General features: G+C 44.4%; 1 protein-coding gene across 2 annotated transcripts in view; it reads left to right on the top strand.

The window, feature by feature from the left end:
• The first annotated feature begins 1,262 nt into the window (after positions 1–1,262).
• The window catches only part of PTBP2 (polypyrimidine tract binding protein 2), an 84,538-nt gene continuing 72,564 nt past the window's right edge, over positions 1,263–13,236 (top strand). For both annotated transcript variants that reach the window (XM_015423792.1, XM_015423793.1), the window contains exons 1-2: positions 1,263–1,402; positions 6,072–6,102. In XM_015423792.1, the coding sequence (XP_015279278.1) occupies positions 1,395–1,402; positions 6,072–6,102 (39 nt within the window). In that variant the 5' untranslated portion in view covers positions 1,263–1,394. The remainder of the gene's footprint in view (positions 1,403–6,071; positions 6,103–13,236) is intronic.

The raw sequence follows: 13,236 nt of genomic DNA on the forward strand, positions 1-13,236 counted from the left end.
ACTTTGGAGCAGCTGGCACAAGAACCACCCTTTGGACCAGGACACAGCATATGTCTCCTCAAAGGAGAGAGTCCACTGAACATGGGGGTGTATGAAGTGTGGGGGTCCAAACCTCATTTTGGGTACAGGCCTCTGGGAGGCACTCTGAACATAAGCTCATGGCGCCAGAACCAGTGTTTGGACAGGGCCTCACTGTATGTCATCTTGCAGGGGACAGTCTCCAGAGCATGGGGATGTTTCAGTTGGCGTGGTCCAAAGATTGTTATGGGGTGCAGCTTGGTCCCACTGTTTGCCTGTGTGACTTTCCTGGGGGCACCTCACTTTGGAGCAGCTGGCACAAGAACCACCCTTTGGACCAGGACACAGCATATGTCCCCTCGAAGGGGAGAGCTCACTGAACATGGAGGTGTATGACAAGTGGTAGTCTAAACCTTATTCCAGGATGCAGTGGGCAGACAGTCAAACCAGTTCCTTATTCAAAACCTTTTTTTGAAATACAGGTTTCTTGGGGGCAACCGAAATAGAAGGCTGTGGCTCCAGAACCAGTATTTGGACCAGGCTCCACTGCATGTCATCTTGCAGGGGACAGTCTCCAGAGCATGGTGATGTGTCATTTGAGGTGGTCCAAAGATGGTTTTGGGGTGCAATTATGCCCCAGTGACTGCCTGTGTGATTGTCCTGGGGGCACTGCACTTTGGAGCAGCTGGCACAAGAATTGCATTTTGGACCAGGACACAGCATATGTCCCCTTGAAGGGGAGAGTTTGCTGAACATGGGGGTGTTATTAAGTTTGGGTGTCCAAATCTTATTTTGGGGTTCAGAGCTTTCCAACTCTCCTCAGGTTTTTTTTGGATGAATTCATGAATAAGACCCGAATAAGGAACTGGGAATAAGGAGCCAACTTCAGCCTGTGTCTGGAGATCCATTGTAACTGCAGGTCTCCATGCCAGGTCCCACCTGGAGGTCGTCAAAACTATGAGAAGAATCTCTGTATTAAATTTTTTCAACAGCGGAGAGATTTCTTAAGTAATTTCTTTCCCTTAGTCTGCCTGAAGACAAGTTTAAAAAATCTCTCCGTTCCAAGGTACAAACAAGGATTGTCCCGCGCTTTTCTTAGAGGGTGGAGGCGTATTTTTTCCGTTGCCCTTACTAGCTCTCTTTAGGCCTTTTGAGGGCAAAGAGCCTTCAGCCACCTCATCTGAGCATGCCCAGATCCTTCGCGCATGCTCACTGAGAACAAAAGAGTCCGGTCTGATGGGGAGCGGAATCAACTAGCGCTCGGCAACCTTCGACGGTTTCCGTTGGGGCCCGGCCGCCATTTTCTCGCTCCCTGTGTTTGTTCGCTACCTGCGCGGCTCCCTGCCCTGGTCGCCAGTGCTTTGTCCTGTTCGGCGATGGACGGGTGAGTGAGGGAGTGGATGAGGGACGGATGGTGCCGCCGCTGTCGCCTCCGGGAGGATGAGAGGGAGGAGGGAGCTGTCGCCGCCGCGCCAGACTCCCCTCTGCCCGTTGGGTATCTGATTGGGGCAGACAGCGCATCCCTTGTCCGTTGGGGCTCTTTCCCACGCCCTTCCCGTCGGCCACTTCTAGGGGCGAGCCAGCAAGTGAGGCCGGAAAGGAGACGACGAAGAGGGGCGTGCGCGCGCGCCTTCTGTTCTGGTGTGCTGGGCTGTTAAACACCCCCCCCCCACCTCCAAGGGGGGGGTTAAGGGTCTCCTCCTGTAAGGGGCTCCCCCCCCCCCAAGTATGCGTGGAGGTGCTGGACCGAAGCATCCTTCGTGATGTGGGTTGAGATGCTTTGTATCGCCGGCAGCCTGCCCGAGGAGGGGTGGAAACTACGGCAAGGCCTTTCCCTTCAATCCCCAAGAGCTTTGTTCGTATTCTTACATTCCTTAGCCAACGTTTATTTATACATTTTCCTGCTCTTGAGAGGAGGGAAGCCTTTATTCCTTGCCTTCTGCCCCTCCTCCTTTAGGGTTAGAGGAGGAGCTCTAAACAATCCCACCCCCCCCCCCCCCCCCGGTTTGGCCCCACCCAGATGAGGGACAAGAAAGCAGCAGGAGGCAGATGTCTAGCTCTTTTGTTTCCCTCGGCTGCTTGAATGGCCTTCTTTCCACCAAGGTAGAAAGATGCCTTTGTGTACGTATGTGTGAGAGATAGGCAGTCAAAGGCGAAGGAAGGGAAAAGATTGCAGGCGTCAGCCATATGGAAACAACACCAGGGCCTTCATTGGAGGTAGGGAACTCTGGTGGGTAGCCTGCAGACAAGGCCCTCTTTTCATTGAAAGCTGGGGAGTCCCTCTCTTGGCTGTAGATTGGATCAGCATAAAGAGCACTGAATAGTATTCCCTCTCCCCATCATTACCAAATCTGTTTGGAAAATGACCCTGCCTAGCTCTGGTACACATCAGAAACAGCAGTGTTGACTTCTTTAAGCAGTTGCATGATGGTAGCAGCGTGATGAGCCCTACTAAATTGTGATAGATTTAGTGTAACTTGAAACTAAACTAGGGGGGGGGGGGGGGGGGGGAGATTGCCACATACACAAGTTGTACTATTCTCTGTGAACCAGCATGGGCAGCAGCTATTGTTTCTAAACAAAGAGACATTAAAGTGGCATGCATTCATTTTAACCTCATTGCCCTGCCTGGCTGAAATCCAGTGCTTGGCTTGATTACATTAGGCCTCTTGTAGAATGTGTGAGAAGGTTTACCTGATTCCTTTTATCAGAACATGTGGAGATGACAACATGATGCCATGGAGATGATAGCAGTTTAGTGATGGGCTTCCTTAATGGAATGTCTTTTTTTATGCGCATTGTGTTCAAAACCAGATACAGCTCATGCTTTGGGCTGCTTTAGATGACCTGGTTCCATTGGAACTGTGTTGTGAGGTGAGTTACAAAACCATGCCATGAACAGAATAAACTGGTCATATAAAATTCTACATGTTATTTGCCAAATCTTATCTTCTTAGAAAATGGAATATGCAATAAACTAGTTGGCATTCTGTTTTTTAACGAGGAATTGGCCTTTAGTGTGGAAATAAAAGTTTTGGTTTGCTTTTAAAATTCAAAATAATTTTAATACCTGTCTGTAATCTGCTCTTTAGTATGCAGTTTTACAGTTATGCTATTATTGTCTGCTTTCCTTCACTATTTTTGCCTTCCACTGGTTAGTTAGTTATTAAAATATTTATAGCATGCCTTTCCTCTTTGCTTAAGGCGGCTTACAAGTAATAGTTAAAATGTTATAGACTATACCTAAATCAAGACAAATCAAGTTGCCTAGCCCCAAAGATTCCTGCCCTTCATACCCATCAAAAGCCCTGGTAAACAAACAAGTCTTGCAGTGCCTCCAGAAGATCTCCAGTCAAAGGGGCTTCCCTTGCCATTTTGGGGAGCTCATTCTACAAAGTGGAGGCTGCAAGGGAAAAGGCACAGACTGTAGTTGTTGCCAGGCAGGCCAAGCTGAGTGGGAGAATACTCTGCAGGTAGCAGTCTGAAGATCATAGTTAGTGCATGGGAACATATGAGAGAAGACTGTTCTTCAGATATGTGGGCCCCAGGCTATGAAGGGTCTTAAATTTGTAAGCAGAAACATTCTGGCAGCCATGTATCTGTTTCAAAATGTGTGAGATATGTTCCTATCAGCTAGCCCCTCATAAGAACATAAGCCATTCTTGGATCAGGCCAATGGCCCACCCAGTTTAACACCCTGTCACACAGTGGCCAAAAATACCTGGTGCTATCAGGAGGTCCAGCAGTGGGGCCAGGACACTAGAAGCCCTCCCACTGTTGCCCCCCCCCCCCAGCACCAAGAATACAGAGCATCACTTGCCCCAGCCTGAGAGTTCCGATCTATACCTTGTGGCTAATAGCCACTGATGGACTTCTGCTCCATATGCTTATCTAATTCTCTCTTGAAGCTGTCCATGCTTGTAGCTGCTGCCACCTCCTGTGGCAATGAATTCCATGTATTAATCTCTCTGGGTGAAGAAGTACTTCCTTTTATCTGTTCTAACCTGACTGCTCAGCAATTTCATTGAGTGCCCACGAGTTCTGGTATTGTGAGAAAGGGAGAAAAGTACTTCTTTCTCAGCCTGCTCTATCCCCTCGCAATAATTGAGTTGTCTCACTCTTACGTAGCTGCAGTTTCCTGGTTGTCTTCAAGGGCAGCCCAACATAAGAGTGTGGTAGAGTAATCCAACCTTGGATCAGCATGGTCAGCGCAGCTCAGTGTAAGAAAGGAGAGAGTTGGTGAACCAGCTGCAGCAGTAGAAGGTGCTGTTTGCCCCTGTACCAAGTTGCTAAGGGGAGACATGATAGAGGTTTATAAAATTATGCATGGGATGGAGAAAGTGGATAGAGGGAGAGTATTCCTCATTCCCCCCCCCCCCCCCCGGTAGTACTAGAACTCAAGGCGCCCAATAAATTGTTGGGAAATAGGTTGAGAGCAGACAAAGGTAGTACTATTTTACTCAACAAAAAATTAAACTCGAATTCATTGCCAGGGAAGGTACTAATGGTCACAATCAGAGAGAGCTTTACAAGTGGGTTGCAGAGATTTATGGAGGAGAGGTCCATCGATGGCTACTAGCCATGGTGACTGAAGGGAGCCTCTATATCTAGAGGCAGCAGACCTCTGAATACCAGTGCTGGGAAGTAGCAGCACAGGTGGTCCTCTATGCCTTTTTTGCCCTCTAGGGCAACTGGTTGGATGCTGTGTGAAGTGGGGTACTGGACTGGATGGACCAGTGGTCTGATCCAGCAAGCTCTTAACCTGTTCTGCAAAAGCCAACTCCACTCCATCCGAAGATAAGTGGACCTAATGCATTTGAAACATCAGGTTTAATAACCGGCATTACCTCTCTCTTGTCTGGGTTTAACTCCAGCTTTTTCTGCTTTAGCCAACTGACCACAGCCTCAAAGTAGACAAATGAGTCTGAAGGCTTGCATACTGAAATATAAAACTGGGTGTTATCTGCATATTAATGACCCCTAACCCCAAAGCTCTGGACTATCTCGTTCAGCCGCCTCATGTAGGAAAGAGCATGGATGAAAGAATAGAACCCTGTGGCACTCCACAGGACAAATCCCTCCCAGATGATTCTGCTCTAGTAGAAACTCTTCCCGTCCAATCAGATAGAAAAAAACAAAACATGGAGGGCTGCTCCATTAATGCCAACTCCATGTTCGATCCAGTAGAAAAGAATGGAGAGGGTAACTGATGAAGGGTGTATCAACAGGGGTGACTGTCCCTTGTCCAACTTTGAATAAAGATCTTCCACCAGTGCACCTAGAGCTATCCTGGTTCCAAGCTCAAGTCTGAACTGGATTGAAATGGATCAAGGGCAGATGTATCATCCAGGAGCCCCTGGAGCTGCTCCACCAAGGCACACTACATTTAGCTTTCCTAGAGAAGCTGATAGTCCTATAATTGGTCACCTTATTCCTAGCCTGTGAAGGTTGTTTAAGCAAGGGTCTGATATTTCCTCCTTGAAAGGTGCAGGAAAAGGCCCTGTGAACAAGGCATTAGTGATTTTAACCAATAGCTCCGATACCTTTCCCCAGCATGATTTTAAAAGATTTTCACTGGTTGAATTGGCTTTTATGCATGGCATCTAAGGCATTATTTTCCCCATTCTACTTAAGTAAGCTATGAATAAGTCTCCACACTTCCAAATCAACACTGAGTGCTATTTGAATGGACTAGATATGAGTTATCTTGAGGAAATGGAAATCTGTAACATGCCATTCAGTGGCTTCAGTGATACCCAAGAGGATTAGAGCATCCTCTTGTCACTGTACTAACTTATCTCTGTACTGTAATTGCACTTGGCTGTAAGTTTTGCTTTGTTTTTGGCTACTAATGCTTGTGATTATAACATGCTTTCAAACTACTGCTTTAAAAAAAGAGAGCCGTGGATACATAAATTATCCCACATCTTAAGAGTTTCTAAAGATACTTAAAATGTACTGAAAATTTGATTTCAAGGAAAGTGCTCTTCTCTTTGGGAAGGCGAAAAGAAAGTGCAGTTTTCGCTCTAAAAACTTTTGTTTTTCTCTTTCAGCATTGTCACTGATGTTGCAGTTGGTGTGAAGGTAGGCTATGAATTTGACTGATAAATGGTGGGGCTAATTAATTTGCAATCTTTATAAATTTGTTAAATGTTTTCTCTGGTTACTATTGGGTATAAAAGGGATACTAACCAGAAAAAGATCTTTCAGCATAGTTAGCTATAAATAAGTAGATTAGTAGTACTCAGTATCTATATCCAACTGACTTGTTTCTTCAAAAGAGAAATGTGTATCCTTAGAATGTGATTGAAATCTTAATATCTGAAGAGGGTACAGATGACATTTTAATGACCTGTGAAGAATATTTGGGTAATACATGTTAATTTTTTGATACTTTCAGTGCAATCTTAAAGAGGTTTACACCTTTCTTAGATCTTAACCAGAATGCTGGACAGTACAAGAAAAGATGGTCCTTCATTATAAAGATCTAGTTTCCTCTTATTGTTAGTGTCCCCCCTTTGTTTTAACCATGGTTCCATTGGCATCACAATTAATGCTAATCAAGGTTGTTCTTGTGAAAGTAATTTGGAAACAAGAGCTTGCAGTAAATTTGAAAACCAGATTTTGAAGGCTTCTGTTTAGTGCTGCTAAGCTTCTCTCAATTAATACTTTATTAAAATTTTGTAAATATTACAAAAATAACAAAAAATGCAAAAATACACAGCAAATTTATACAGCTCATATAATGGAACTTAACTTCAAGATAGTAGTACATAAAAGAACCAGAGATTGGTTTTAAAAAAAAATCACTGCACAGAGGTTGAACCAGATAGAAGTAAAATTAGAGGATGAGGGGTGCTTGCCAAAATGCATAAGATTGTCCACAAACTTAGCCATAAAGTAAAAATCCCATAACTATTTATGCTAAAGTGAGAGAGTGAATATCAGTGCCTTTTTCCAATTTGTAGCAATGACAGTCTTAGCTGCAGATAGAAGAGAGACCCTTTTTATTTTAGAGGAAGAACAAGTGCTGCTAATCTTGATGAAAGCACTTTATCATCAAACATAGCACCTGTAACCTTATTATCAATACATCAAATTAACATGTGGCCAGATTGGTAGATAATTAAATTCAGAGGTTGGAGCTATGAACTGGCAAGACAACTGTTTCTACAAACCTGTGAAAAGCCCATCATTCTTTTTTTTTTGGGGGGGGGGGGGAATCTAACTAAAAATGCATTGTGAATTTACCCCTCCCCCCAAAACAGAAGCAAATGCCTTCAGCTTTAAGAAACTCTGTGGCCATTGAGGAGGTTGCTTGGCAGCCATAACAGTGTTGCCGGCTTCCAACTTGGTTTCTGTCTGGAAAATAGTGTGGCTGTTTTGTCCTTTGAGGGGAGAACTCATTGGGGCCAGGCCTAATAGCAACCACTGGGCAGCTTGATACTATATTCAGCAGCAGCCATCCCACAAAAGCCAGTGTGATATAGCAGTTAGTGTTTCAGACTAGGATCTGGGAGACTCATGTTTGAATAACCACTCTGCTGTGGAAGCTCACTTTGTGATATCGGGTCAGTTACACATTCTCAGCCTAACCTACCTTACAGCATTGTCGTGAGGCTAAAATGGAGAAGAAGAGAATGATGTAAACTGCATTGGGTCCCCATTGTGGAGGAAGGCAGGTGTAAATGAACTAAATAATAAATATTTATTTATTTTATTTACATTATATATAGTCTGTTTTTCTCATGGACTCAAGGCAGATTACACAGACTGTGTCAATACAATGGACAGGATGGGACATTCAGTGAACAGTACAATAGGAGTTAGGGTTGTAGAACCAACCAGAAGTCTAAAAACAGAACTGAAGCAAAGCATAAGTATCAACATGACATGTTAAATCATGCAAAAATTACATGGTAGGATCCTATATCAGGAAGCTATACAGAGTAGCATAGACCATAGTCCCTAATAATGTATCCAAGTAATTTTGTGGAACATTTAGTACGGTGCAACTCTATTGCCTGTGTTGAAAAGCTCCCTTGAATAGTTCAGTTTTGCATAGTTTGTGGAAAGTTGAAAGAGTGGCAGCCTTCCTGACCTTCTCAAGCAGGCAATTCCATAATGTAGGGACCACAATGGAGATGGCATGTGTATGGGCAGTTGATTTTGCCCATTTGTAGGGTGGGACCTGCAAAAGACCCTGCTTCGATCAGCTAAGCGTTATGAGAGGCAGTTTTGCAGATAGGAGGCCATGAAGGGCTTTGTATGTGATATCTAATACCTTAAATTGCTCCCAGTAACTGATGGGCAGCCAGTGAAGTGCCTGCAGGATGGGAGTAATATGTGTGTTCCATCAAGCTCCCAGTAATTGCCAAGCTACAGCATTCTGCACCAACTGGAGTGTCTGAGTTGATTTTCACTGGAGACCAATGTTTACAGTGCATTACAGTAGACTAGTCTTGGTATTATGGGGCTGCGATGACTCAAGTGGTTAAGATGCTGAACTGCAGACTGGAAGGTCAGTAGTTCAGCAGTTTGAGACCTGAGTGCAGCATGATGGAGTGAGCTTCCATCTCTGGTTGCAGCTCCTGCCAACCTAGCAGTTCGAAAGCAAGAAATTTCAAGTAGATAAATAGGTACCACTTTGGTGGGAAGGTAACAGCATTCCGTGTGCCTTGGCGTCTAGTCATGCTGGCCACATGACCACAGAAATTTCTTCGGCTTTGAAACGGAGATGAGCACTGGAACCCTAGAGTCAGATTCGACTGGCTTTCAAGCAAGGGAAACCTTTACCTAGTCTCCGTATTACTGTGGCATGGATCTAGATGGCCAGATCAGCCATATCAAGGTAAGGGGCCATCTTTTGGGCTAGGCTGAGTTGGAAGATAGCCTTTTTGTGGCTGCATTAACTTGCTTCTTCAGTAATAATGTTAAATTTAGTATAATTCCAAGGTTATAGCTGAAGAATGGAGGCAGATAAAAGACAGATTGGTGGGTGAAGAGGAAAGAAGGAAGCAGGGAAAGGGGAAGATATGGAGGTTGCCAGGGAGAGAGAAAGAGGAAACAGTGTGGGGAGTGGGAAGCAGGGGAAAATGAGGTCTCCCCAGTAAGTCTTTGTAGGTTCCGCACTGTGCATCTGGGCCCAGTGGCCAGCACCACACATCTGGGCTATGGTTTTCCAGGGTAGAGGCTGCCAGTGGGAGGGAAAGCTGAAGACATGGGAGCAGGTAAAGGTTGTTGACTGCTGGGTGGGAAGGAGAAAAGGAAGCAGGAAAGTGGTGAGGCTGTGGGGGGCTTTCAGGAAAGGAAAAGAGGAAATAGTTTGGGGAAGAGGAAATGAGATACCCTGTGCAAGTCCTAGAGGGTCCCCTGCTTATTTTACTTATTTACCATAGGTTGTAAGTGAAGTTCAGGGTTGCTTTATATGTGAAGTATTTGAATACAATGGTGTGAAACTACTAGGTCATAAAACTTCAAGAAATATCTTGATTTTGCTATATCAGCAGCTGAAAATGTAAGAAAAGCTTTTTTACTCCCACGAGTAAGAACTGTAGCCTTGGCTTAGCTATGACATTATAGAGAAGTTTGATTTTAAAATGATAGTCACAGTTAAAGTTTCTCTGTGTGATAAGCAACGCATTTCTCACTATATAAAGAGCCTGAATTTTTGCTTGGAGAAGGCAGTGCCTGATGTAGGGTTGCCAAGTACTTACTGCAATCTGGCGGGGGACACATGCTCCCCGGCTGAAACATTTCTCCTTGTAACGCACCATGCCATCGCCAGGAAATGACAATGGGTGACGCTCTGGCAATGGGGCTGAAAACTCGATGGTACCATCGAGTTTCTGGCCCCATTGCCAGAGCGTTGCCCGGCGTAACTTCCTGGCGACGGCATGGTGTGGCACGTCTGTTGTCCCCGCAGGAATGAGCCTGCAAAGACATCTTCGTCCCCCGCCGAATCACGGTAAGTACTTGGAAAGCCTGGCCTGATGCCCCCTTGAAGGCCTCCTTTTTGGTTAGGTTCTAGAGTGGTCTGAAGAGTTGCTTGCAGGTCAGAAGGATGTGAGTTGTCACCTTGTTAGAGAAGGGTGGGGAGTGTGGCATGGCTCATTGTAGAGCACATGCTTGGCCTGCAGAAAGCCCAGGTTTATTCCTAATCCTCTCCAGTTTACGTTGCAGCTCTGGCCTGAGACATTGGAGAGTCACTGTCAGTCAGACAGTACTAGGCTAGATTAATAATACAGCTCTCCATGTTCCAAGATATTCACAGTCTGTGTGCATCATGTGATGTGAGTCAAATGTAAACTGAAAGAGAACTCTTGTGGTCACAAATGTAGCTCAACTTGCTTGCTTAAGCGACAATCATATGATATATTTGAAGTGTCTGGTGGAGTACGTTGGGAATTATTTAGTCAAAACTTGGTATATGTAGCCACGTTCTTCCTTTGAGCAGTAAGTACTTGCCATAGTGTGTACGACAATGCATTGCTGATTGAGTAAAACTAGATTCTGCCTTCTTCTAGATTCTGGCACATCGCAAGTAATGGGATCGTATAATTTTTGACCTATTTACACATTTGGGAGTCAACAGGCTTGGATCCAACTTAGATTTCAACAAGTGCAGTGAGGGAGGGCAATTTCTGCTGGACATTTCCTCTGTGTACATTCTGCTCCAAATGTTTTTAAGATGTGCTTGTCTAATGATGTGCTTTTACTTGTTTCCTTTGACTGTGTACATTATCTTAGAGCAGCACGGTGTGACTTTCTCAGAGCACATTTCTAGTGAGGGATAAAGAAAAGTATGACTCTAGACTTCAAACTCCTCTGTGACATAAGCCTCATCAATTTAGATGAAGCTTGTGTTTGTACAGTACTGCGTTTATCAAACTGACTTTCTTTTGGGTGCATGCCAGCATATTCCAGAAACAGAAATGGAATTCCTCATTGCTAACCATGTAAACTTTTAACAGAGTAGAGTTGTGTGGCTACTTTTTTCATTTTTCACTATAGCCACTTCTAAGAAGTATATAAATCATCTGTCATTCATCAGGCTAGCACTTTGGCTCCTTCAAAGGGTGGAGGTAGTTTATTTTGTTAGAAGCATTATTGGTTATATCAGCACAATTATGATCAAATAACTGGCTGACTTGGTGCCTTTCTTCTAAGCAGCAGGATAAGCATGCCATTAATGTAACTTTTAGATTGGAATAATTTACATGCTAACTTGTAGTGTCTAATAGTACACTGGTGATGGGAAACAAAAAACACTCTTTGTCGCTCTCTGTCTGGGTGAATTCAGTTTCAGTTAAAAATCTATAGGCCATAAACCATAAAAGTTAATTTTAAACTTTAAAAAAGTTTTTAAACATTTTAAAAGACAGTATAACAGAAATGTGCCACATCTTTTATACAATTATTACACAGGGTGCTCAGCAGAAGTCTCAACCTTGTAGATTCAGAAAAGGAAGAAAATTTTAATAGCCATTTCTTCAGGAACGTTTCTCTCGCAACTGCATGTTTTGGGCAACAAAAAAATATATGGGCAAGTGAGTCTATAGTTGCTAATGGGCAGTCACAATAGCGTTGACTTGCTGGAATGCCCTGACAACGACACTTCATCTGTGTAGATGGGAATGCATTGCAGCGTGCAACCATATATGCTCTTCTCAACTTAGGGACAGATAGCGCGTACAAATAGTGTGGTAAGTCAAATTTGATGGAGTATTTAATCCCCACATAAAGTGGTGAACATTTCCATGTGGCATCCCTTTGTAACGCATTCCAGTCGTGCTCCATTAATTTTCTGTTGAGCACCATTCTAATTTTTGATGTTAAGGTCCCTGTTTTATGTATGCCTAGTTGTTTAAATTTTGTGTCCACAGTGTTATTCCATCCTTGCCAGTATTGTTCTTGAACTGGTAGAGAAGTCAGTCGGATGATTTTCAGCAGTCAACAATCTATATTTAGAGGCGGGGTCTACGGCGCAACGATGGTGGACACCTTTTCTGAGGCTCGGGGAGGGCGCTCCGCACAGCAGCGGAGGGGAGGGGTACCACTGGATCGGCACCTCCACGGGGGGTCAGGGAGGCCCCCCAGGCCATAGGGCTTTTGAGGGTGAGCCTCTTTTCCTGCTATCTGCAGGGGAATTGAGGCTGCCCTCCGCCCTGATGGTCCTCCTTGCTGTCTGCGTCCTCTTAGCGAGGCACAAGATGTGCCAACCCATTCAAGAGCAGGAGATCTTGCGAAGGAGTGATTACGACCGTGGTTAAGAAACAATGAACTGTGAGTTAAAATTAGCGAACCGTAAACAGAAGCGTAAATCCCCCCCTCCGAAACCTTTTGAGCGATTGGAATCTTGCTGAGACGGATGCCTCTCGGACGCATTTGCATAAGCAGAGGAGGGAGGAGAGAGGCAACTGTAAACGGGCACTTTGAAGCGAAAATCCCTCCCCCCAACCTATTGAGTGAGTGGAATCGTGCTGAGAGAGGGAGACCTCTCTAACGCATTTAGATAAGCAGAGGAGGGAGAGAGAGAAAGAGACAATTGTAAATGGATACTTGGAAGTGAAAAGCTGTGGGAGATATCCATGAGTATTTAAGCGACTAAACAGCTTGTAAGCAATCTTCAGAGCCGGGGAGAAAATGATTTTATATTGGAATTAAAGTGTAAAAATGGCGGTCACTCCAAAAAAGTCAGCGAAAACAAGTCTGAGAAGAAGGGAAGTGAAAGTTATAGAACTCATAGCAGAAGCCATCAAGCCGATTCTTGAGCAACTTGTTGGTATTAACCATCACTTTGCCAAGATAAATCAAGAACTCGTGTCTCGGCAGCCGCATTTGGCAACAATAGCAGAAAAGATGGAACAAAGGGCTGTCAAAGCAAAAGAGATGGACACTAAAACGAACAGCAATCTCGAGACAAGGAGGGAAAGCATGAGAGAAACAGAAAAGACTTACAAGGACTTAACTCCTTCCCAGCAGATGTTTTTAGAAAGTGTTGTCTTAAATTCGGTTGATAGAAAACCTGACCTCAAGATGCCACTGGGCCCCGAGATTGAGACCAAGAAGGAAGAGGCTTAAGATTGGCGGTGTTATCCCTTTGGAGACGGAGGAGGGTTGCAGAATTTCGAGTGAATTTCGAGTGAACGTTTAAGAAGCCATCAAGACTTTAGAGAGAATTAGAAGCCATCAAGACTTTAGAGAGAATACGCATAG

The sequence above is a fragment of the Gekko japonicus genome, unplaced genomic scaffold (genome assembly GCF_001447785.1).
Source record: "Gekko japonicus isolate JY-2015 unplaced genomic scaffold, Gekko_japonicus_V1.1 scaffold151, whole genome shotgun sequence".
Lineage (NCBI taxonomy): Eukaryota > Metazoa > Chordata > Lepidosauria > Squamata > Gekkonidae > Gekko > Gekko japonicus.